This window comes from Nelusetta ayraudi, unplaced genomic scaffold, assembly GCF_046127955.1.
Source record: "Nelusetta ayraudi isolate G7.1 ecotype Tasmania unplaced genomic scaffold, CSIRO-AGI_Nayr_v1 ptg000011l, whole genome shotgun sequence".
NCBI classification, from domain to species: Eukaryota; Metazoa; Chordata; class Actinopteri; order Tetraodontiformes; family Monacanthidae; genus Nelusetta; species Nelusetta ayraudi.
In genome coordinates, this window is record NW_027466061.1 from 11017560 (window position 1) to 11042280 (window position 24721).

At 47.2% G+C, this 24721-nt stretch overlaps 1 protein-coding gene across 1 annotated transcript in view; it reads right to left on the minus strand.

Annotated features, from left to right (window-relative positions):
* Positions 1-24721, minus strand: part of ephb3a (eph receptor B3a) — a 36872-nt gene that overhangs the window by 10205 nt on the left and 1946 nt on the right. The window contains exons 2-11 of the mRNA XM_076020816.1: positions 19331-19395; positions 15426-16098; positions 12166-12321; positions 8982-9317; positions 6965-7089; positions 5695-5851; positions 5037-5145; positions 4638-4690; positions 3441-3563; positions 2445-2692 (exon numbers count right to left, since the gene is read on the minus strand). Coding sequence (XP_075876931.1) covers positions 2445-2692; positions 3441-3563; positions 4638-4690; positions 5037-5145; positions 5695-5851; positions 6965-7089; positions 8982-9317; positions 12166-12321; positions 15426-16098; positions 19331-19395 — 2045 coding nt within the window. The remainder of the gene's footprint in view (positions 1-2444; positions 2693-3440; positions 3564-4637; positions 4691-5036; positions 5146-5694; positions 5852-6964; positions 7090-8981; positions 9318-12165; positions 12322-15425; positions 16099-19330; positions 19396-24721) is intronic.

Here is a 24721-nt window from a genome sequence, read left to right on the forward strand (position 1 = left end):
AGTTGAATGACTTTAATTTGAAAGACCACTTTAATTCCACAGTCTCATCGTGGAGGCCAAACTCAGAGTTCTTCTGAGTCACAGGTTTGACACGAGCAGCAGAGGTGACGACAGGACATGGACGAGCTTTTATTTGTGTGTGTGAGAGGGTGAGTGTGTGTGAGAGTGTGTGTGTGTGAGAGTGTGTGTGTTATTTGTTGGACAGCTGAGGAAGAGGAGTGTGTGAGGAGGACTGACGAGGCTGGACTCCTACATGAAGATGCGCAGCCGACAATCGATGGCTTCATTGATCACTTTGACTCTTTCTGTCCATCTGCTGCTCTGGAACATCAGAAGACGAGAGAAACTGGCGGCTGCTGGGCAAATATCTCATAGTTGATTCACGTTTTTGATCCCCGAGCGAGAGGATGGGATTTGCTTACTAATGATGGTATAATAATAATGCTAACAGAAAAGGAAGCAACTGTGTTGGACGGCTTGAGGATATTATTCGTCTGAACCTCCAGGGGGGAAAACACTGAGGGATAACTGTCAGATTAATAAACTACTTTTATAAATCACTGTTGTAATGAGTGAGTGTTTTGTTTGGAGCTGAACAGGAAACTCACAAAAAAAATTGTTTTGTGTCTGAAGGAAGGATTAAGATATTTAAAAAAAAAAAAAAAAAAGCAGCCCATTTCTGCCTTGTTGCAGCAGAAACCAAAATCGAATATTGGACTAAAACATACAGTCAATTAATCATCACTCCTCAGCTCCTCTGATGAAATCTATCAAGACTTGCACATCATCATCATGTGTTTTGCCCAAAATGAAGAGCAAAATGTTGTTGTTTTTTTTGGTCTTGTTTATTTATGAATGTTATTTTATTTATCAATGTTTTTTTCTCATCGTCAATAAGGTGTTTGGCAACTCTTTAAAGCCTCCAAATGATGCAACAGTCAGTTTAGTCTAACTGGCTCTTCTTGTGCTTAAGCTGCGTAATTCTACCCTTTATGATGTCACAGAGGGCACAGCGACCTCTCTCAAGGTTCAGTGACCCCAAGATGGGTTTTGGCTTTCACTGCCACATCTCTTCATCTTAAAAAAAAACCAAAAAAACACACACACATAAAATGCACCAAAAAAAAAACCCAACCCCAACCCCATCCACACAAACCAATCATTTGCACGCTGCTAACGGACAAAGTTCTGGTGCGACGCCACAGCGAGTGGCGGCGCGACGACCTGCTTGACGCGTATTTAGCGAGCAGCGTTCTTTGCAGCGCAGCTAAACAAGAAAAAAAAAAAAGAGCACGTTTTATTGAATGTAAATTGCATGTAATGGCCCCCACGCAGCTGGAAATGTACTTTGCGACACCTCATTTCTCATCCTGCCTTTTGTTCAGAGTTTTGTGTAGGTGGCTGCTGGGTCTGCGCTGGAAAAGGAAAAAAAAAGAAGAGAAAAAAAAAGTGCCTCTGATGGTTAATGTATTCCGCCATCGTGCAAACAGTCTCTAATGCACCAGAGCAGCAAACCGATCCAAAGGTCTGATGTGTGACAGCTTTCCAGCAGGAGTTTCGAGCGCTGGAACGCCTGTCAGCATCAGTCAGCCACGTCAAACGGAGACGCTCGGTTTGTCTCCGGGCGTTATATTGCACATTTAATCTCTATCACTCGGCAAGTGTGAGCCTCGGGGCTTTTTTCACAGAGAGCAAAAGATTCCGATAACCCAGAGGTGCCGCCAAACGACTCTCTGTCTCTGGATCTGTCTCTGTGCGAGCATGCGTGTGTGTGTATGTGTGTTTGTGTGTGTTTGTGTGTGTGTGTGTGTGTGTGTGTGTGTGTGTGTGTGTGTGTGTGTGTGTGTGTGTGTGTGTGTGTGTGTTCTTCTCAACTTTGATACACCGCCGCCCGCCATCGGTGGGAAGGAACGAAGAACAAATACTTTGTTACACTTAAGCAGAGTTTTCAGAAATCTGTGCTTTGCTGAAGTATTTCCCTTTCTGACCACTTTTTACTTTTGTGCTCTACATTTGTACTCAAATATTTGTACTTTCTGCTCCTTTCATTGGAAAAACCGATTGTTACTTTTGTGTTTAAAAGCGTTTAAAAGATACAAATTCTAGTAAAAGCAATGTGTTGCTGTTGCTTGAAGTGCAGCTATTTGAACTGCTGTTGAGTAGTTACATATAACAGTGGATCATATTTTTAGAGTGACTGTGCTTTGGGGTCACTCAGGTCCGTTCAGTTCAGATTATTCTGTGACGCTGTCAAAATTATAAACAAATGTACTGTTTCATTATCAAAATAAAAAAATCAATTGTGACTTTTTACTTCAGTACATTTCATAATCTTCTTACTTTTACTTGGTCAAAACAGTTGAATCAGTCCTGAAGTATCTGTACTTTTCTATAAGCACAGAACGTGAACTCTTCTGCCCCCTCACCCGCCCGCCCATCCTCACCCTCAGGAAGGAATCCAGCGCTCCGTTCTCCATGAACTCGGTGATGATGAGGACGGGGCAGCTGCGTGTCAGCACGCCCTCCAGCCGGATGACGTTGGGGTGGTCGAACTGGCCCATGATGGAGGCCTCGCCCAGGAAGTCCCGCCTCTGGCGCTCGGTGTAGCCCGCCTTCAGCGTCTTTATGGCCACCACCATCTCCCGCCGGCCGGCCTGCTTGAGGCGGCCTCGGCACACCTCGCCGAATTCACCTGCAGGCGGGAGAGAGTGACGGGAGGGGGTGGGGGGGCAGAGGGAGGGCGAGTAGCAAGGAGAGGGTGAGGGTGGGGGTGAGGGAGGGGGGGGGGGGTGTTACAGGTCGAATTCAAGGGGTGAAGGGTCTCGAAGAGGAGCCGAGGGCGGGTTCCTCGCAGGTGGTCGTGGGCGGTGGAAGAGGAGGAGGAGGAGGAGGAGGGGAGGGGGCGGGGCTTAGGGGGCGAGGATGTTGGGCAGGGAGGGGGTGAGGGGGACGGAGCAAGTGAGCAACCTGGGGCCAAGGAGGAGAGGAGACAGAGGACGGGCCGGGAACCGTGGGGGTCTGCACAGCGTGCCTGAGTGATTTGGATTTTTTTTGGTGTTTTTTTTGTTTTTGTTTTTTTTGTTTTTGTGTGTGGAAAAAAAAAACAAGGCAGATGAGGAAAGTGGGGGAGGGGGCGGGGTTGAGCGAGCGGGAGCAGATTGTCATTGTAAGGTGAAGTCAGGACACAGCAGCTGCTGAAGAGAGAGAATAAAAGGAAACTAAAGGGGAGGTCTTCTCTTTGATCCCCCCCACCCCCCCATCCTGGTGGCGCGAAAGAACCTCGAGCACAACCCTCGCCAGTGTTTCTCTCTCTCCTTCCTCTGCTGTGTTGCTACATCCACTCTCCCGTCCCCTTCCATCTTTAATGCACCGCCTTCTCATGTGTGTGTTTTTTCTCTTCTTTTCTTGCTCTTGGACAGAGACGGCGGTGAGTGTGTTACCTGCGCCGATGACTTCCTCGATTTTCACGCAGGAGATGTCGATCTCTTTGGCGAACTCGTGCACGGCGTCGTTGGGGTCTTCGTAGGTGAAGGGGTCGATGTAAACTTTGACCCCTGGAGAGACTGACAGGGAGAGAGAGAGAGAGAGAGAGAGAGAGGGGCGTGAGTGTGTGTGTGGGAGAAGGATCAGCAACTACGGTCATGTGTGACCTTCACGTCTTTGGTGCTGATTACACACATCAGTGCAGGTCTGTGCAGCAAAGTCCTTTTGAACCAGGACACCTCACACAGGGAGGAAACAGTTCGAACATGCTCATTTTAAAACCTTGGTTGAACCTCAACTTATTGGTCTGCATCTGTGAAAATCCAGTTCAGTATTGCAGAGGCCATAAGTGGCCAGCAGTCAGTTATATTGCCTGCATTATTTTATTTTATCTCCTCTTTTTCAGACTGCAAGCGCAGGCAGGACGGCTGCTTCTGAAAACTCTTATAGCGCATAAACAATACTTAATGAGTTGAACTTGTGGCTGGGCTGTATTTTCCATTGCTGCTAATTGCAGTGCGTGCTCTCCCCAATGGTGAGATCAGAGTTTGTGGCAGTGGTGCAGCGGTTGTATTTTCTTTTAAAAGGAAGGAAGTCAACAAACGTGACTGGCGCAGAATGTTTAAATAGGGAAAATCGTGCTTGAATTGAATCAGTTTCTGCTGCATTTCCCAGCGTGCACCCACAACGTGGGCAGCTAGAGGCAGCAGGGAGACTTTCTGCCGGTGGTTGTTGCAAAACCTTGCTATATATTCGCAGTTGGTGTCACCTGTGTGTGCTGGTTTTAGCAGAAATTGTGCAACAGGTGTAAAAAGGGCTTTTTCTTTTTGCATAACAGCCAGAAAAACAGTGCTATGTGACTGTGAGAGCATAAGAATGAGTTTCATAATGCTGTTATTTAGTTGTTCCACACTGAGTTCAGGAAAAAATGCCCAGTACATTTTCCTAGATTAAGATCAACGCCAGCTTTACGTTGCCTCTTTACCATAAACTGTACCAGTGAAACAGAGCGTGCTCGGTCAGGGCTTCATCTAAATAAACAGCCTGATGGTTTCCTGCTTCGATCAGGTGATGAGATAATTGATTAGATCAGCCGCTTTAACTGTGCAGACACGAGCACATGACCGCCGACGACACGCTTCCGCCAAACTTACTGTATTGCTGCAGTTTCTCTGTGTACTCCAGTTCTGAGCCGCTGCGCTGTTTCCTGTAAACAAGCCGCGCACACAGACAGACACACGCACACACACACACATAATCAGAGCCGAACATTTCCAGGTACGCTTAATAAATCTAATATCCAGCTCCTCCTTCAGATCAAACTGCCAAGCAGGAAACGAGGCGAGCAACTTGTCCTCCCATATGTCTTTTTTCCAAGATTGCCCTTTTATTTCCTGAAGCAGATCAAACAGCGTCCAACTGTACGTTAAACTTTAATCATCCTCTTTGTTCAGGATCTGACTGACAAAATGAATCATTGATGTGCATCAGACGCTATACAGCGGAGGGAGGCGAAAAAATGAAAAAAAAAAAAAATGAAATCAAACACTCACTTAAGGCAGACCACGGCGATTACAACCAAGGCAACGATGACCACCAGGCCCGCCGAGGCCGAGCCCACGATGAGAGGCAGCTGGTCCTGCACCGACTTCTGGGGGTCACCTGGGTGGGAAACGCGCACAAGCGGGACATGAAATGCAGCAGCGGGGGTGGCATGTAACAGTACAGATACTCATGTGAAAGAAAAATATGATGGTACTGTACTGAAAAGCAAGAAAGTGCACGTTCTGTTTTTTTTTTTGCAATTAACAAAACAATATATTTGTTGATAAGCAGAGGTACTCTAAAATAATCCCCCTCTAAAATATGATGCAGTTTAATATTTAACTCCACAAAAGCATGATTCAATTATTTCCACTTCAAGCAACAACAATGGCATTAAGGGAATTACTTTTAACAGAATTTGTATCTTATAAACAGATTTAAACACAAAAGTAACAAACGTGTTTTTTTCCTAACGTAAGAAGTATAAAGTAGAGTTATTTGTGTGAAAATGAAAAGACAGAGGAAGAAATACTCAAGTGAGGTACAGATACCTGAGAAATCGACTTAAGCACAGTAACAAAGTCAGTGGCAGTAGTCACTCACACTCTAAGACTGAAATACTGAAAATGAAAAAAAAATTGCAATTGAGAGGAAGAAGCAGCGTACTGTGCAGGTTGGTGCTGAAGTCCATGGGGTTGCTGTAGCGGCCGTAGCCGGCCACCGTGCGGGCTCGGACCTGAACCACGTAGGGCGTGGCGGCCCGCAGACCCTCCACGTTGGCCGAGCTCTGCTGCGAGGTGACAGTGTGGGACATGGCCTGGCCCTGCTGGCAGACAGAGAGACACTGCATCATTGTGTGTGTGTGTGATGCTGTTCTCTCTTCCACAATAAAAGCTGTTCTTGCTTGTACACAGGAAATGACTGGGGGAAGTTCCCCTGCAGCTGCTTTGTTCACGCCGCAGTGATGGCACTCATTATTCCTCTTCTTTTTCTACAGCGGCTCCTTATTTATTTATTTATTTATTTAAATCTTTTAAGCCTCTCAGCTTCTTTTTTTTACCTGAATGTTTTTTTTCAAGCCATGCAAGTTTGTGTCTATCTAGGAAAAAGCCCATAATAGTGGGGAATGTCTTTTCTTTTCAGTGCACATCTCTTCACCGCCGGTTTCCTTCCCTGCCGGCGGAGCCGGCTGGTGAGAATTATTTAAATACGAGCTGCAGCAGTGATTGAACTGGGTCCAACACGGTCCTGATAAAACTGAGCACATTGCAGTCATCACTGGTTTCGGGATCACGTTCGCGTCCGACTTTAGAACAATGTCTTCAGGAAATTGGCACTTTCTGATGTCACAAAGGGAATCAACACCTTCGGTTACAAATCCTCACGCCAATTTTGAGCCAAGCCTTGTTTCAAGCCTTGTTTCTGTCCCCTTCAAAACACATAGAAGGTCCAACAAAGCCTCTATTTTTCCACAGGCAGCTGCAAACAGAGGGCTAAATATGCTGCATTTTTAAGAAAAGGGCGTTAAAACTGTTTTCCTACACGGTTATCCTCTAAGGAGCTGATCCAGGATGGTCCAGAAACTGTGAGTGGTACAAGCGCAAGCCCGATCTGGTTAAACAAACACATTTCCTCCCCGTCAGCAGAATAACACGGCCTCTGCCTTTAAGGAGGGTCGGTGTAGGAGATAAAAGACGAGGCTGCAGTCATAATCTGCCGTAGTTCACCCTGAAAAGCTGCTGGGCCGTGTTTCCCCGCTCGCTCTGCCAACATAATGCAAACTGTCTTCTCTTACCGCCCAACAGAGACTCCTGCAACGCCTGAATCGCCGCACAACAAAATCTTTTCTCAGCCACCTCGGCGCAGCCAAGAATATTTTTAGAGTCAATCCGTCCGTCATCGACATTAAGATGATGGGGGAAAAGTCGGATCTTACCCTCTCGTGGTACTTAATCTCGTAGTCCAGGATGACGCCGTTGGGCTTCTCGGGGGGCAGCCACGACAGGCTGAGCGTGTCGGCGGTGGAGCGCATCAGGTGGACGGTGGGCACGGCCGACGGAGCTGCGGATTGGACGACAGAGACGGTTTCAGGCAGTGGCGGGCCAACAAGGCCGGCAAGGCTTCTCTGCTGTCCTACACATACCGAGAAAAGTTCCTTCTCACAAAATTATGATAATAAAGTTACTCTCCATGATCTGTTTCCTTCATGTCAAATCCTCCACTTGGTTGAGATACTTTCATTTTCATATATTACGGTAGAGTTTTTATCCAATCATATTTGAGCTAGCTTGTGTTGTCAGGTTCTATGAAATCTGCCTGAGGACTTCAGAGTCGACACTGCAGGCCCCTGTTTGCTGTAAGTGAACAGACACACAGTGAGTTTGCAACAGCCAATCAGATCTCGAGTCTGTGATGCGGTTACGCCTTACGCTGAAGTGTGACTGGTTAAGCACTCGTGAGAACCGGACAGACTCAATTAACCCCCGGAGATCTGACGGCTGAAGGAGGGAAAGGTAAAATTTCAATTAATAGTTTGTTTTGTTATCGTCTCGTCTGTGTCTTATACAAAATTACGACAATGCGCTGTTTATTGGACAAACTTGTTTAAGCTCACATAGCTTTACTTTTGCTGGACATATAACTTTGTGGATAATGTCTAAAAATGTCTATTTATTTTTCAGTTTTGACAATATTGTTGGAATTATGCAATTTAGGTAACACTATGTACGACATCACTGAAAACTGAGACGTGAAACTGGCTTCTCGTGTGGCAAAACTACCACAGCAGAGGCGACAACACTGGGCACTGGACCCGAGTTCGGCTCGCTCCGTCGCTCGATTGATCCGGGAAGGCCTGCAAGTGACTCCAACAGAGGGTCGTCGACTCGGAACTGAGTGAAGGTGAACCCAGGAGGAGCTGCTGAGCCGTTGGCCAGGTGACGACGCTGCAGATGAGCAGCAGCAGAAGGAAAGACGCTGCCGCTTGACGCCGACGTTAGGTGGATAAATGCCGACGGCGGCGGAACAAAATCCACTTCCTCGGCTCCTTCCTCGCAGTGGAGGAGGGGGAAGAGGAAGAGGAGGAGGAGGAGGAGGAGGAGGAGGATGGGGGAGTTATTTCTTCCCCATCCGTCTCAGCTTGTTCAACAATGTTTACCGCTGCTGTTGATACTGACGCCACAAGCTCATTAAGACGCTCAGTGGCATTGACTGAACACACCGTCCGCTAACCGGACGGATTCATCGTGATGTTAAGTGCTATTGATCGCAGTCTCGCTATGAATTAACTGGAGCGGCTGGACACGAGCGGTGTCATCGACTGATTCCTCCCCCTCAGTGTTGGGGTGTCATGAGTTACACGTGACATTGTTGCGTAATTCAATTACAAAATAAAGATAATAAAAAATAAATAATATAATTAAACTACAGTTAGTTGTGGAATAATGAATAATAACCATTTTAATTACATCCGACCAAATTTTACAAAAAAAAGGGCTGAGCTTTACGTTTAATAATCTTATTTTTGTTGCTTTGCACGGTTTTCTCGTGCACTAGCTTGTCACGAGCACTGTCCTTTTCTGTTTCCATCCACTGACAAAAGTGTGACACTGACGCTTCTGATTGGTTCTCCAGTCAAGTTGGGAACTGCAGCGCCCCCTACCACTCGCCTGCCAGTTGAATTGTCTCTCTCTGTTTAGAGTTCTGCTGAAAGATTAACGCTGCCAGGGGTAAACCGTTGAAAACATTTATTCAAAATTTAGAAATGGAATCAAAATGGAATAAGTTACATTACTTTGGTAAAGTAATTAAAATTGAAATTTTTAAAGGAGGACTTGTAATTGCAACCAATTATATTTGCAAATTTATCTTCCCAACACTGCACATCCCAACACACACACACACACACACACACACACACACACACACACACACACACACACAGGGCCACTCACCGGCCTGGTTGGTGGTGATGTTGACGGTGGAGTAGCGCGGCGAGGTCGGGTTCTTCCCCGACACGCCATTGACGGCCTGCACCTCGAAGCTGTAGCGGGTGTGCGCCTGCAGGTTCCTCACCACCACCTTCCGCTGCAGCAGCCCCAGCCTGCGGGGGGCGATGTCCACGTTGTCGTCACAGCGCGTGCACGGGCTGCGGTCACGCAGGCACTTCTTGCACACCACGTTGTAGACCAGGTCGCCCCTGCCGCCCGCGTCGTCGGGCTCCTCCCACTCCAGCGAGAGCGAGGTCTCGTTCACGCTGGAGATGACACTGCGCGGCGCCGAGGGGATGGCTGGGCAGACACAGGTGGGGGGTGTTAGAGCAGGCAGAGCAGGAAGCAGCGTGACACCGTCCTCCCTCAGCGACTCTGGTAAGGAGTCAACTAAAAGAAGTGTTTCCACCTCAGAGTGTAATCCTTTTCTCCCCCGTTTGTGCAGAAAATGTGGTGGCTTATTTTACAACTCCTTGGGACGAGGTTGAGTGCACGGAACAACATGACAACAACAGCAGGAGTGAGGGTAGAGGGCGGGGGAGCTTTCCTGTTTGGTATGAATAAATAAACATATTCAGGGAAGGGAGGATAAATACGACTAGTCGTGCACAAGCAGAACAACTCAACTGATTGCAGGGCAGAACGCTCGTTTATGAATCCTACAGATTTTACATGGCTGCATCGTGGAGCTGTGATGAGCCACGCTGTGTTGATAAAGCACGACGAGGAGGCCGCAGCAGCAAACACACTTTTCATCCCCTCGCAGGGAGGAAAGAGGAGGCCTGGATGTTTAGCAAGCGCTGATGGCTCCAGTTCAAGGTTCCCTATTGGTGCTTGAAGCACGTCGCGCCCACATGCCGAGCACAGAGTGTCTGACTAAACTCTGTCCAGGTAGTTTGCAGCATCAAAGGCCCTGCAGTGACAAATTACATCAAACTTCTAACAAAAATCTGTGTCGGCATGCTGTCAGTAATCGTCCCTAGTCAATGAGAAAATTCACTTGCTGCACACTGCTGTTGAAGACAGCTCTCTGTGATGTCACAGAGGGTTACTATGTAGCAGGGCAAATCCACAGGTGTTGGTTCTGCCCTCTGCTAAAAAAAAAAAAAAAAAAAAAAATGTCCATCTCCCAAACATGTAGACGGTCCAAGAGAGCATCAGTTTCAATGGGAGACTGCAAACAAAGGGCTAAATATGCTGCTTCTTTTTTTGGGGATAATCAATGATGGAAGTATCGCGTGCCAAAGCAGAGAGCTCCTCCTCTCAGCGTCCAACATGTCTCAAAGTGGAGGGACTTGGACGGACAGCTGGACCACAACAGCAGCGCCACCAGCCTTCATCCTGTCCTTTCTTATTCAGCTGACCCAGATCCTCTTCTGATTGGACACCAAGCGATTTTTTAAAAAAACAACCCCACGCTGAGCCCAAGCTGCCGGTCATTGACTCTTGTGCAACTGCGGCACTCGGGACACAAAGCGCAGGCTGCCTTGGCACGAACCCTGACAGCCCGCAGGGACACAAGTGTCAAGCTTGTGTGTGTGTGTGTGCGTGCGCATGTATGTGTGCATGTGCGCATTTGATCCAAAGTGCTGCTTGTGTCCCTCGCCACCGCCACCGCCACCGCCACCGCCTGTGTGTGTGTGTGTGTGTATGTGTGCTGGTCAGCGTCCACAGTGTTCCTGTGACAAGGATCTGGGGAAGACAGTTGCGGGGCCCCGTGTGTCACTTAACGCAGCTAGAGGCCCCGGGGGGGTGATTTTTGCACGGTCCAGGCAGCCACATGTCGCCCTCCATCAGCGCGGCTGCTGGGACTTTCTTTCCGAGGCCTGAGTGTACTGGGAGGTCCACGGCACTCGGCAACAAAACACCCTGCTTAGCGCTGCCGACATCCACCGCACACTTGTCATCTTTAATGGTGATTTTTTGTTTTGTTTTGTTTTTTTTGTTTTGGAAGTCACAGAAACGATGAAGGTGCAGTAGTTTAACTACAACATAAGAGAGGAGGAAGTATTGAGCAGGGGTCCAAATAGAACGTTTCTATATCGTAACACCAGGTATTTTGAGCCCGTAGGTAAATTGAGACTAATGGCCCCTTTTAGGCTCAATGCTAAATGCACGCGCAGACGGAGCGTTTAGTCATAATTCACGTTCAGTCATAATTCACGCTCAGTCATAATTTACATACAGTCATAATTCATGTTCCGTTTTCAGAGAGCTTGCGGCTGCAGTACCACCAAAAGTCATGGGTGGCAGTGTGGCTCAGTGCAGCTTCCAGGGGATCAGCCAAAGGAAAATAGAAGACAGAAATGAGGGAACTTCTTGAAGACGCTGTAGTAGGCTAGCAATGTGACAGCACAGAGCAATAAGGCTATTTGTAGCCATGGGATCCCAGATATGGGATCAATAATCATTTCCAACACATATTCATACAAAATATATTTCAACCTCCTTTACAAATAAAGTTTTTCAGAAAGCATGAAAGAATTTGAACCAAATCATCACAAGAAGGCTGAACTTGGTCAGGAATGCGCGACAAACGGTGCAAGACTACATAGCAGGTCAATGTACAGATGTGATTCCACCAGACGTCACCTCAGGCGACACGATTCTGACGAATTGGAGAAGTTGAACTTTTCGTGATGCTATGTTGCACCTAAAATACAATGGATCCAACTGTGTGATCCAAAAATATGATTGAGCAACGCGATTCCGCAAACATATCACGTTTGTCGGTGACTGATTTATTCACCCTTGACTTGGGTCAGTCAGAGGATCTTGTGGCTACGATGTAACAGTGGAATTAGACAATATTCACAAGGACTCGCTACCTTCTCTAGCCATCGACGCCAGCAGAGAGTTAAAAGTGAACTTGGGCAGTTGTGTCTAGATGACATGGCTAAAATACAAGCTGCAAATATCAGCAATAAATTTCAGTGAATTTCCCAGCAACTTAGATTATCCTTTTTTTTAAATAAAACTAATTCCCATTATAAATGTACCAAACTAAAACCTAGCTGCTCTTTTTTCAGCTGAACTTTGAACCCACCAGTGACGGTGGTAGATAGATACGTTATGTTTTACGCTTTTTTAAAAGAGACCAAATGGGGGGAGGTGATTTAGCTCCAGGTTCAGTTTGTGTGAGACCTACTGGTGCAGACGGAGTCAGGTGGGTCGCTGTCGGCCCGGTAGAAACCACCCTGGCAGGGACAAATATCGGCTCCTCGGGCACTGGTCTGGCTGTTGGCAGGGCAGGGAGCGCAGGACCCTTCCCCGAATTTCGATTTGAAGGTGCCAGGGAAGCAAGCTGGACGACATACAGGAGACAAAACAAAACACAGAGAATAAGAACAAAAGAGGTGGAAGAGTGAGAAAAAAAATAACACTGTGGGCTGTAATTCATCTCAAAGACAAGCGGCCGTCGCGTCAGTTGGAGAACAAAAGCTGCACCTGTTCAGTTCCGCCAGAGCTCCGTATTTACAGACGAAATGTTGATACGTGCGTGAGGAGCGGCGGTGAATGAGGTCTTATCTGTATTTATGCATCTGCTCGTTTATTTCCGTGCTCTCCAAGTGACATTAATCTCCCCCGCCCCCTGGGGAAAAAAAAAAAAAAAAAGCGGGGCCGGGATGACAGCCCGAGTGGCACGCTTGAAGAGGAGGAGAAGGATGATAAAGATGAAGATAGACCCCTGACTGGAGATTGCTGTTGTCAGACAAACAGGGATGGAGAATGCTTCTGAGAAACAGGGATACACCCTAAGACCATCAATCAGTGTCTCCAGGGCGCTCGGCCCCGCGAGGCGCGCCGCTGAATACAAACAAGGCCTCGACGTGCGCCGCTCAGCGCCGCCCATAATAAGCCGATAAATCAATTCAGATGAAGGGACGATCGGAGCCGACGTAAAAGTCATCAGAGAGCGCGCGCGGTGAGGGGATCCTCCCGCCAGGCGTCCACACGGCCGCTTTCATTTGAATTCCACAAGTGTCACGACGAAGGTTGGCTGATATCAGGTCTTAAGGATAAAGCAGGCATAAGCCTAGACAAAAGTAGGATTCAGATAAAGGGATTAGCGGCAAGAGGTCTGGATGTATCCGCCGCCGGAGCCCCCTGCTGTTTGCTAGTTTTCCACATTCCAGACGGGGAAAGGAGGAGACGGAACGGTGGTCTCTGGCAAACATCTGTCCTGCCAGCATGAGGGCTCATAAAAGGGAGCCGGTACAGGGGAGAGTGTGATTAACTAGTTAGGCTAAGTGGTCTTTCAGAGCTGAAGTTCCTCCCCAATTCCCAGAAAACGGCGCTGTGAGCGCAGCTAGCACGGCTAATGGCCCCTCGCGCTGTTTCCTCTGAAACCAGGCCATAAAAAAGTCGGACGAGACAACACGGAAATGGAGCTTTTCTCTCTTTTCGTCCCCGTCCACCCCCCTTATGATTCACCGAGACCTTTAGGCTCTCGGGCGGGTTGCTGTTGTGTTTTCCGCTTCTCTTACACAGAGAATCATCATTTTACTTTATTTGTTTGTTTTCCTCTCCTCTCCTCTTTTTGGAGAGGCTGCTGAATCACCCCCTTGTATGACTCCTGGTCTTGATACTGTTCCTGTCTGCATTACACACACACACACACACACACACACACGCACTGCCTGCCAGGCGACTGACCAGGAGGTAAGAAATGAAACGTCCGATTGATTAATGCTCACGCCGTGCCGCTGGCTGTCGTTGGCTCAGTGGCACTAATGAGCGGCCGCCGCCGCCGCCGCCGCCACCGCCGCCACTGCCGCCGCCCGTAGATTAACTAACGGGGAGGCGGCAGAGGAAATTACGCTTCCCCGGCGCCGGGACGTACGCGTGAGCAGTTTTTATCTGGGCTTTTAACCTTGAGCCGCCAAACGGCAGTCAACGAGCTTCGCCGCGCATGTTGGACACGACAACTGGCGGCCAGGTGAGACGGCGCTCCGCTCGGCGCCCCCTCCCCCACACCTCCACATCACATTGTTCTTCTGCTGGCTGCACCCACCCGCCTCACCACCATCCCATCTCTGTCAAATTCACACCTTCCAGCCGCCGCCATCCTTCTCTCCCTGTTAATATCTCTCTTCTGCGGCCACTCTTCCCTTCCATTTATCTGCATTCTCCCTCACTGTCTGCCTCTTTATTTGGTGGCTGCTTCCCGCCGGCCGTTATCTTCCCTCTCTCCTCCTTGTCCTGCACTCACAATATTTGTATGCGGCTCCTCGCTGCAACACCTCATTAATTCATACTCTCCTCCACCCTCCTTCACCCGCTTTTCAGGAGCCACACAATAAACGTGGAGCAGGGATGGGGGTGGATCGGGGGCGGGGGGCGCAACTGCACACACACACACACACACACACACACACACACACGCGCACACACACACACACACACACACACACACACACACACACACACACACGCACACACACACACACACACACACACACAAAGAGGGTTTGTCTTGAATGAACAGTCAGGGCGTTAAACACACACGTCTTCAAAGGTGCAATATTTAAGTTACCGTGTAGGTGCAATATTAGGGACTGCCTCCTGCTGTCATGCGCGATATTTAGTATTTAGTGAAGCTAATGTCAGGTTCTGCATGGAGCTGTTGAAAGGTTTGGGGTCACTGGCTCATGTCTGCATTGGGCTGCATTGTAAGCAGCTTTGTGAAATCATCTACTGGAAAGCTCTACTCTACATCACTAGTGCATGAAAATCAGACAGGATGTGCGAAACACATTATTGGATGGCTTTGACAGTTGTTGCCTTGAATGTCTCATTGGATGTAATTTTAGAGAATGAATTTCAAGTGTGTCATATTTGGCCATCATGACAGAAGTTCAATGATTTAAAATTGCTTAAAAAGCAAACATTTCTAAAACAAAGCTTTGTATTATAATTGAAGTTAGTTGTTTGTGCTGAATCATAAAAGAATAAACGAAGCATCATGGTTGGTATTCCAGGCTCTTTAAATCCACCTACTGTTAGCGTGCTCACAGAATTTTGCACACTTGGAATTCTCTCAATCACTTTTAATTAGACACTGGAAATGGTTTTCATGAAACACTAAAATGTTCCCATCCTCGTCAAGCACATCTTGACTGATTTTCATGCACTCATAATGATCGCAGAGCGTTCAAGATCATTATTTCATGAAACTGGTTGTAATGGAGCTCAATGCAGAAGTGAGTCAGTCACCTCGAACCTTTGAACAGTAGCATACATCTTTGCTCATGTTTACATTTTGCTTTTAAGTACTTGATTTTTGACTTTCTCTTAATTTTTGTTATACTTGTGTCTGTCTTCTCAAACTCTAATTTCACACCACAACTGTAAAGGTGAGCTGGTATGACCATGAAGCTCCTTGAATCCTAGAATCCTTGAACGTACCCTGGCACTGCGTGTTGTCGGCGGAGGGCTCGTAGCCGGCCACGCAGGTGCACGAGCCCACGGGAACCATCCACTCGCCGTCGCCGTTGCAGTAGAGCTTGAGCGGGACGGACACCTCCATGGCGTTGCTGATGCAGGCGCCGGGAGCAATGACCAGCGACGTGGCCTCCGCCCCCGTGGCCGTCTCCGGGAAGACGGCAAAGTTGGCGATGGTGGTGGAGCACTTCTTGAAGAAGACCCGGACGGAGATGAGCGACATGCAGGCGCCCAGGTCCTGGAAGGCTAGGTAGAAGCCCGCCCTGGAGAGCGGGCCGAAGCTGCGCACTTTGGTGTTGATCCTGCCCGCCTCCAGCAGGGAGAAGCTCTCGTCGGGGGCGATAGTATCCACCTTGACGTAGGGGTTCTCCCGCCACTGAGGGCTGGCGTCCGTGGCCGTGTCCCCGTCCGACTCGTAGTAGAAGAGGTTGAAGGTCTCCTTGCAGGAGCCGGGGATGTTTGGGATGCTGGCGCAGTCACGGACGGAGAACTTGAGCTCCACGTAGACACGTAGCACTCCTTTGCGGGGGATGAAGTCTGTCCTGAGCCAGTTGTTCTGGTTGGGCTGCCGCACGTTGCAAACCTGGTAGGTTCTGATGGGGCTCATGGAGTCGTCGTAGCCGCTGACCTCCTCCCACTGCGGGAGAAGAACATGAAGAACCGTGAGAAGCTCTTAAATGAGGGGCGGCAGTCCAGCCATCATGTGTTTAATCGGAGGTAGCAAAAGTATTGACATTCTGTACTGAAGTGAAAGTACGGATACTTGTTTAAAAAAAACAAAAACTCTTGTATTGCTTCAACTCCTTTACTCACGTAAAAGTAAAAAAGGACAGGTTCTGAGATGTTCTGAGAAGTAAAAAGTATTTTTTGCCATTACTGTAACAACACACTCATCGATAATGTGGCAAAATGAGAAAAATGTGCTTTGGTACTTAATACATTATATTATTCTAGGTGTGACAGTGAGCCATTATTGAAAGTTGCCTATTTTAATAAGAAAAAACAATGTTATTTTGTTACCAAATGTCAACATGTTTATTTTTCTCTGTGCTGAAAACTGAACAGTGACCTCAAAGCTGAGCAACTCTCAAATAATCTCCCTTAAAATATGATCCAATTTTATATCCACTTTTATATTTAACTACACAACAGCAGAGTTCAAATAGCTCCACTTCAATTCAAGCAACTATAATAAATAACAAGTGAATTACTTTAAACAGAATTTGCATCTTTTAAATGCTTTTGAACACAAAAGTAACAAGTTTGAGTATGAAGTATACCTGAAAGATCTACTTTAGTACAGAAACAAGGTTTTTGTACTTTGTTACTTCCCACCTCTGTGTTTAATTAACATCGAGCCACGATAAAAGCACTATGTTCCCGTTGCAGAGATTTCAGGCTGAGGACACACACACAGCATCAGAATGCAACACACGCGCAGTCAGTATTGTGTGCATGTGGCCTGTGAGGAATAATTTGCAGCTAAAACACTTCTAATTGCATGAATCATTCAGAAATATTCAATCGCTTTGGACTAATAATAGCAAAGCGTATTCCCTCCGCAACACATTTGAAGCGTTGCGGGCCTGTTGTGGGAGCGGCGGTGCTGACGGAGGGACTTCCCACAGCTAATATCACACAGTGTTGTCTACCCTCTGCGGATATTAATCGTCGTATTACGAACAGTATACTATTTTTTATTGTTCCTGATTAAATATCCAGGCAAAAAAATCCATAGATGTCCAGAAAAACAATGCTCTGTTGGACCATTTGTTTATTTGTGTTTGATTTATTAGGAATTATTAGCCATCACGTCATTGTGGGAGTAACGTCTATTCTTCCTGGGACCCTCACACAGGACACAATTAAATACCTAGGAAAAAAAATTGAGTCAAAATGACAAATTTAGAATCATATTTGGTAATTACGAGAAGAAAAAAACAATAAGAGCTACAATATTAAATTCAATAGTTTATGACAATGTGCACTGCTAATTGAAATTAGAAGAAATTATTTAAAAAGTTCCCAAAACCATTTTAGCACACATTTGCCCTGCCTTCCCATCCTACCAACCTGACTTACATCCACCCACATTTCCAGGGAGATTCGCTGAGCGGATAAAGACACGTAATTTTGCATGATGTGGGACCTTTAGACAAACTGAGACACACTTCCGAATACCGTTGAAACAGCTGCGGTCGTCGAGATGATGCACAAAGTCGTTTTGAGTTGAAAAAATGCAGAATAAACTGTAAGATTTTCAAAATGGAGAATTTATCCAACACACATGGAACGGCGACGGAGAGTTATTTGTTAAAATGGCCCTCGGTGCGCAGCGCTGTTAGTGTAATTGCACTTCAGCAGCACTCCCGGGCACTTAAGGTTACGCGGAATATATTTCACAGATAGGCTGCATTTTACCAGGCCTACACATAAATCCAGAGGGCAGAGCTTTGCATCTGCACTGGTTTATTTATAACAGGTGGACGGGATGTCATAATGCTGAGAGTCATTTTGAGAGGAGCCGTCGCAGTGACAGCGTTCCAGTCCAACTGTCTGAGCGCGCCGATGTACATCTCTGTATGTTGTTGACACGGGTCTTTTTGCATGAGGTAACTAAAGTCATGGACTATGATAAATGGCTCCGCCGCTCAATAGTTTTAGTCCATTAGGAAATAACCTTGTGAGGAGTCAATCTTTTTTTGACTTTTGCCTAATTCCCCCGCTCGGATCCCAACGCTTCGTTTCCATAACAAATGAGCTTCCCAGGAATTGATTATTTCAACCGGAGGAAAAATAATGCATAAGTCATCTCACGTCCAGCCGCTCCCGCCGCACAATCTATCCCCAAACGATGAGCCCGAGAGTCGCCTTGTCGGCCGCCGTAAATCACCGGGCAACACGTTGACGCGCCACCTGACAAATATGATAATTGCGGTTCCTCCGCGAACGTATGGGCCTGTCAGGGGCAGAGTGTGTGTGTGTGTGTGTGTGTGTGTGCGTGCGCGTGTGCATGTGTGTGTGTGTGTGGGGGGGGGGGGGGGGGGGGGGAGGAGGAGGGGGAGCTCGCCAGTCGTGACATATGACTCGGCGGATGCTAGGACATTCAGAGCCGGCCCTGCTCGGGGCGGAGGGGAGGGGGAAGGAGGTTCTGCCCAAGACCGTTTCCATGGCAACCCACCATTTCCATTGACTGACTTTGCGCTCACGTAGGGAAGACAAATTACACTGGCCGGGAGTGGGGGAGGTCTGTCAGGCTGTTAGCCCCGGGGTCAAATTCATGTTGTTTTATTTTCTCACCGGTCCTATGGGGGGGGGGGGTGTTCACCTCCTGAAAAACCTTAATTCCGGCCTTGTATCGCACTCCTGGGCCTGCTGTTGCAAAAGACGCCGACACATTCTTTCAATTACCCTGCTCTCCATCCGGTCGGAGCGACGGCATGCAAAGCGCCGACGTACCCAAACGCCGCTCGCACGCCCGCGGGGATTTTGCTCCGCCGCAGGTTTCGACACCCGTCTGTTTGTTTGTTTACCCGCCGTTCTTGTGTTGTTACGTTCGAGCCGTTCGACATTTTCATATCATGAGGAAATAAGAAGCACCAAAAAAAAACAAACACCGATTTCCTTCACACGGCTGTGTCACGCGGTGTGTTTCTCATTTGCTTCTTGGCATTTTCCAGTATCCAAGCAAGCAAACACGTAACACAGCAAAAAAACAGAAAACAAAAAAAAAAACAGAGATATTAAACAGTGGGAGGTGTGCTGTTGAAGGCAGACTGGCCTCTATTAACAAGCAAATGGAACAAAAAGAGGGAGGGGGAAGCAAACAAAAAAAAAAGAACCGCACTCACACAATCTTATTTACTCACCCCACTCTCTGGGAACGTGGTCCAAGCCAGTTCTGTGGTTGCCCACCGACTGTCCATAAGTGTTTCTGTAAGAAGAAAAAAAACAAGAGAGGAGTGGGTGGATGGCTGACTTAGTGCAAAGAAAGCCAAATTGTTGCACAGCATTAAGGAGCTCAAGCGGTTGTCTCCTCGACAAAAGGACGCAGGTAAAAGCTGCTGCGTTTGGAACCTGCACTCACATGCACTCTGCACTTGATTTTTTTTTTTTTTTTTCCGAAAGCGCCCACGATGGCAGCATTTTCTCTGATGCCGCCTTAATTAAGCATTTCTCCTGCGCTGCGTCTGTGTTTTTCGCCCCCTTCTGAATATTCATTTGCAGAGTGCAGAACAAAGAGCATGCTGGGTAGACGCCGTGACTGAGGAGAGTCTGCTGGCTGTGGAGCTGCGGGGGCAGAGGGTCACGACGAGCGAACCCCGGTAAAATGACTGACGAAAGCGAGCGTATTCGGGATTCCACGTGGATCTAACGTCCATATGCTGAAAAAAAAAGTTGCGGGAAAAGCCACATTTGCAAAGGGAAGCAGGAAACGCTTGAGCAGGTGACGAGCGCAGTTGCTCTCCGGGCCACCTGGGTGTTTTTACGACTTTGCGGGGAGGCGAGAGGCAGAGCCGCAAATCTGAACGACGGGATTGTTGTCAGAGCGTCAAACAGCCGCCCGGGCCAGAGACGGCGACGCAGCCTCGCTGGGTCCGCCAAACAGCTGGGGACCATTGTTCTGTTGCTGTTATCACATAATTACTGGAACAATTACACTTTCTTCACAGAGACTCGGTGACACGCCGCCTGCTGTGCACCATTTGCTCATGAGTCGTCGACGGAGGCGCAAAAGGAGGGTGTGAGAGGGTAAACAAATAGCACGGCCTGCCTGCCTGCCTGCCTGCCTGCCTGCCTTGCAACAACAACAACAACAGCAACAGCAACACTCTTCTCAGAGAAGCGCGTCTTTGTTCCACGGATGGGAAATAAATAAATTAATGAATAAAGAAAAGGAATAATCGCGCGCCCGCCTTAACGGACATGAGCCAGTGCGGCAGGAGCACGGCGTGTCCTTGGCTTTTTGCGTGTCGATAAAGAGAAGTTGTTTATTTAAGTGGCTACATCGACGGTCCATCTGTAGCTGCTGAGATCGGAGTTGTGGGCCGCCTTTACAGTCTGCGCCTTGTGTTCATTAGAGGAACCACAAAGGCTTTTTCTTCCTCTTCTTCTTTTAGAGATAATGAATACTGATCTCTACATCCAACAGGATAGATTAGAGCTGCTCCACAGCGTGCCGAGGAGATTAAATGACTGTTTCCATTGTAAACTGAAAGAGGGGTGGGGGGGGCGTTGGGGTGTGGGGTGGGGGTTGAGGGGTGGGGGTGGAAGACAGACTACAGATCATGGTGGAAAGAAGTTATCTCGCCTTGTTTAACCGCATCATGCAGCCGTGTTTACGCTGCGGACCAAAAGCGAGCGGGAAAAAAAGACCAGCTAGCGCTTTGTGTCTATGCAAATGAGCTCGTATGTGCGCGTAAAAAAGGAGGACTGACAGGAGTTGACAAGTGAGGCTTGATGTGATAACTTTGTAGGAAGAGTTGCTTTTCAAAATAACGTCAAGTTTGACAGATCCCGGTCCACCTTGTCAGAGGCTGAGACAAAAGCTAGAATAAAAAACAAAAAAACACAATGTTAAGATAATAAGGAGGGGGCGGGATGGGTGGGGGGGTGTTGATTGGTGTTTGACGCAGTTGTCAATATTGTCAGTGTTTACCGGAGATCAAACGAGAGGACTGATAACACCACCGCTGCCTGGTGGCCATAAGAGGATCTTGTGAGCGGCTGCTTAACATGAGCGAAATAAAGACGTGGCAAGCTAAAAGCAGGTCCATCAATATTTGTTTGATAAATATGTAAAGATAAAGTAAAACGACATACGTCCACTACGGGGGCAAAAAAAGAAATGTGCCACAGTAGCTTGGAATATATGAGCTTGCTAGTGCAGGAGTTTCCAATCTTTTTCACGCCATGACCCCCAAACAACATTAGGTTCTGGCTGAGGACGCCCTTTACAAAGCAATAGATAGTAATTACAAAATATGTAAAGAAACATCAACTTTTAGGATGTTTGTTCTCACTTTTATTTGCTATTCAAGAATTGTTACATTTGTTTAGAATGCGAATACTTGTTGATAATCATGCACATTTTTCTGTATGGCTGTAAAGCCATATGGTAGTAGTAGTAGTAGTAGCAGTATTAGAAGTCATAGTAGTAGTCGTCATCATCATAGATTTTTCCAAACTGGATCATCACTGACTTTTGCATAATATGAAGTGATCATATAAAGATGTGTTGTACGTAGTAAAAAACATAAAGAGTCACAATTACAAGTTTAGAACTGAAGATGGTCAATACAAGAAAGCCAAACATGTTAATCCGGGGACACGGAAGGCATGGCAAACCAAGAAGCACCTGTGGAAATGCGCCCAAGGAGCTAGCTATGCTAGCCATGGAGCAATCAGGCATCGACTAGTAATCCGGGTCGGAAAGACCCCCCCCCCCCCCCCCTCCCAAGCAATCTGATTGACTTTGCTTTACCAAAAATTGAAGGCAAAAGGAAAAGGCAAAGACAAAATGTACCTTTATATTTATATTTATTAATGTATGTATTCCTCTTTAGATTTGTTTTATTTATTTATTTATCTATTTATTTTGGCACTGTGATTTGATTTCATATCTGTATGGGTGCATGGGTGTAATGGGTAAGCCCATCCTCCCTTCCATTACAAAATACATAACAGTTTTTCCTATTTCTCACTGAACACACTTATAGTTTGTAAAAATAATGACAGAGATATGTGACTTAGGGCAGGTGTGTGGTTAAAGTAGCTTTTCCCCTTTTATTTCTTAATCTTTGCATCTTTGCTAAGTCCAGTGTGAATGAGTGTTAACTATTAAAAATAATCAACAATCCTGGGGCTAAGAAGGTAAATGAAGAGCAAATATATCACAAGTTGCTTTTTAGCCATTAAGGAAATTAGCAAGCCGAAATAAATACCGGCCTCCAGTTAATGCTTATTAGCTATTCATTCAGAGCTGTGTGAATGCTTGATCATTGAAGAATTAATCATATTTAAATGAAAACAGGCTGTATTCTGTTTTAAAGAGGTTTGCATGCTGCCATTGTCAATGTAATTTGGTATCATTTTAATTACCAGAAGAATCTGTGATTAAGTTATGATACATCACAAATAATTGATGATTTCGGAGAACCGCAGCTGTGCGGCAGGCGCTCTATTCTGTGTGCACGTGGAAGTGGTTAAACAAGGCTTTTTTTCAATGCGTTCTAAAAAACATTATGAGCTGCCTCCATCTTTTGCTGCCAATGGAAATCACATTAACCTCAGCGCAATAAGTAATGACGAATGCAAATGCACTGTGAGCCGCTGTAAATACAAAAAACAGAGAAGGAAAAAAAAAGAATCCAGTGCTGGTGCTCATTTGCAAAGTAGTCTTGGCCCTCTAGTCGCACACGTGCGCGTGTGTGTGTTAGAACACAACTAACAGCATCTTAATAATTTAAGCTGTCGAGCCCAAATGTATGATTGTGAACAAGGTTGTTTTACTGATTAGCCCGGCTCGGGCCAGAGAGGAGGAACTAATCAGCCAATCAGCCTCTCTTGTCTTTGCTTGGCTAAACTGCCGGCCCCCACGGGAGCTCGCAGCTGAGTGGACGTCTCTGGACTCTGTGGGGTGGGGTGGGGGGTCCCGTGGGTGTCCCATCCGCTGCGTCACCCCTCTTCTCTCCCAGCGCCCCGAGGCAGAAACACTCAGCCGCCGCTAACAACAGGTCTGAGTCGATGCTCCTTGAAAAAGGCTTCACCTCACACGACGCGCAGGCGGCAGGCGGCAGGCGGCCGACTGATCATCCAGCATGTGTGGAAGATGATGCACTCTCATGGTAAACACTCGATCTCCCTCAAGGTGTCTCTCTGAATTCTGGCATGTCAATGGAGCAGGATGACATGCACCCAATGAAAAATCACCACATCCCAACAACTTCAAGTCCCCTCCTGACTGAAATTCACAGATTTTTGAATGCTGTGAAAATGGCATTTCACGCCGTTCCCACTGGGAAAAAAAAAATCTGATCGCCAGTTGACAAGTTGTGTCAAACATTTAAAGGTTTATATAAAACGATGGAGGCCAGCATGGACGCAAGTGAGGCAGTGCACCGTGTTTTTTTTTTTTTTATCCCACTTTCACTTTTACAAAACACAGGAACGCTGTGACGACTGAACAGTTTCCGAGCGATTTCCATGTGGGACCTTGTGGATGGAGACGGAACAGACTGCGCTAAACAACATCCGACTCCCTTTGCTAACACGACGCCCTGAAACCCATTGTTTTCCAAAGGCAGGAGACAAACAAAGTGGGCTGGCAGCTCTGGTGTCCACAGCTAATGTAAACCCACAATCCTTAAAAAACATTCTGGCCTCCTCGCCACTCTGGTCAAATTCATAACACCTCCGAGATTGCCGATCCAGACCTCACCCTTCCCTGCACCTCTGTCTCCAATAAAACTCCAGCAGCAGCAGCAGCAGCAGAGTCACTCCGGAGAAACAACGCTGCGGCGGCAACTTCACAGCATCGCCACCCGTGGCATTTGCCTCCCTCTTGCCCCCCGCCCACCTCTTTTATTCCTCCCCTGCCTCATGGGCTGCCAGAGCCAAAATGCCACACAACTCTGCATTCCCCCCGGTGCGTTTGGGGAGAACCACACATGCATAATGTTTTATTCACTTTGTGAGAAACGGGTGCATCATGAAAGGGGGGCCTCTTCCTCGTACCACACTGACACGGGCAAAGCCAGCAAACATATGAAATATTAAAAGGCCAAACATCATCAGCAGCGATCAGAGGTCTGATCAAATGCAAGGGGTTATAAATAGGTGCAAAAGAAATCACGTACGTGCAAAAAGCAGCTTCGCCTCTTTCTTTTTTTTTTTTTTTTCAAGTTTTTGAGCCGGCTCCACATTTTGTCCTGGAGTTCCCGACTCTGAACTAGCTCAAAACCAACCGATGGCATTTGGACTGAAGGAAAGCAGAGACAAAATAACTTGAATGATGCATTCAGCATTCAGGCCAACACATCACTGTCAACTCATTCCAGCAGGGGGGAAGATCATCCATTAGCTTTACGGCCACTTTCAAAGTAAAAAGAAAATAGTACGAACAGTCCAACGGCGACTGTATGTAAGAGTGATACGACTTTAAAGTGTCACCGGCGCATGAGGCTTACTGCAGCATCACCAGGCGGGGAAGTCCAGTGATAAGTCGCCATCACCATCATCATTATCATCATCACCATCAC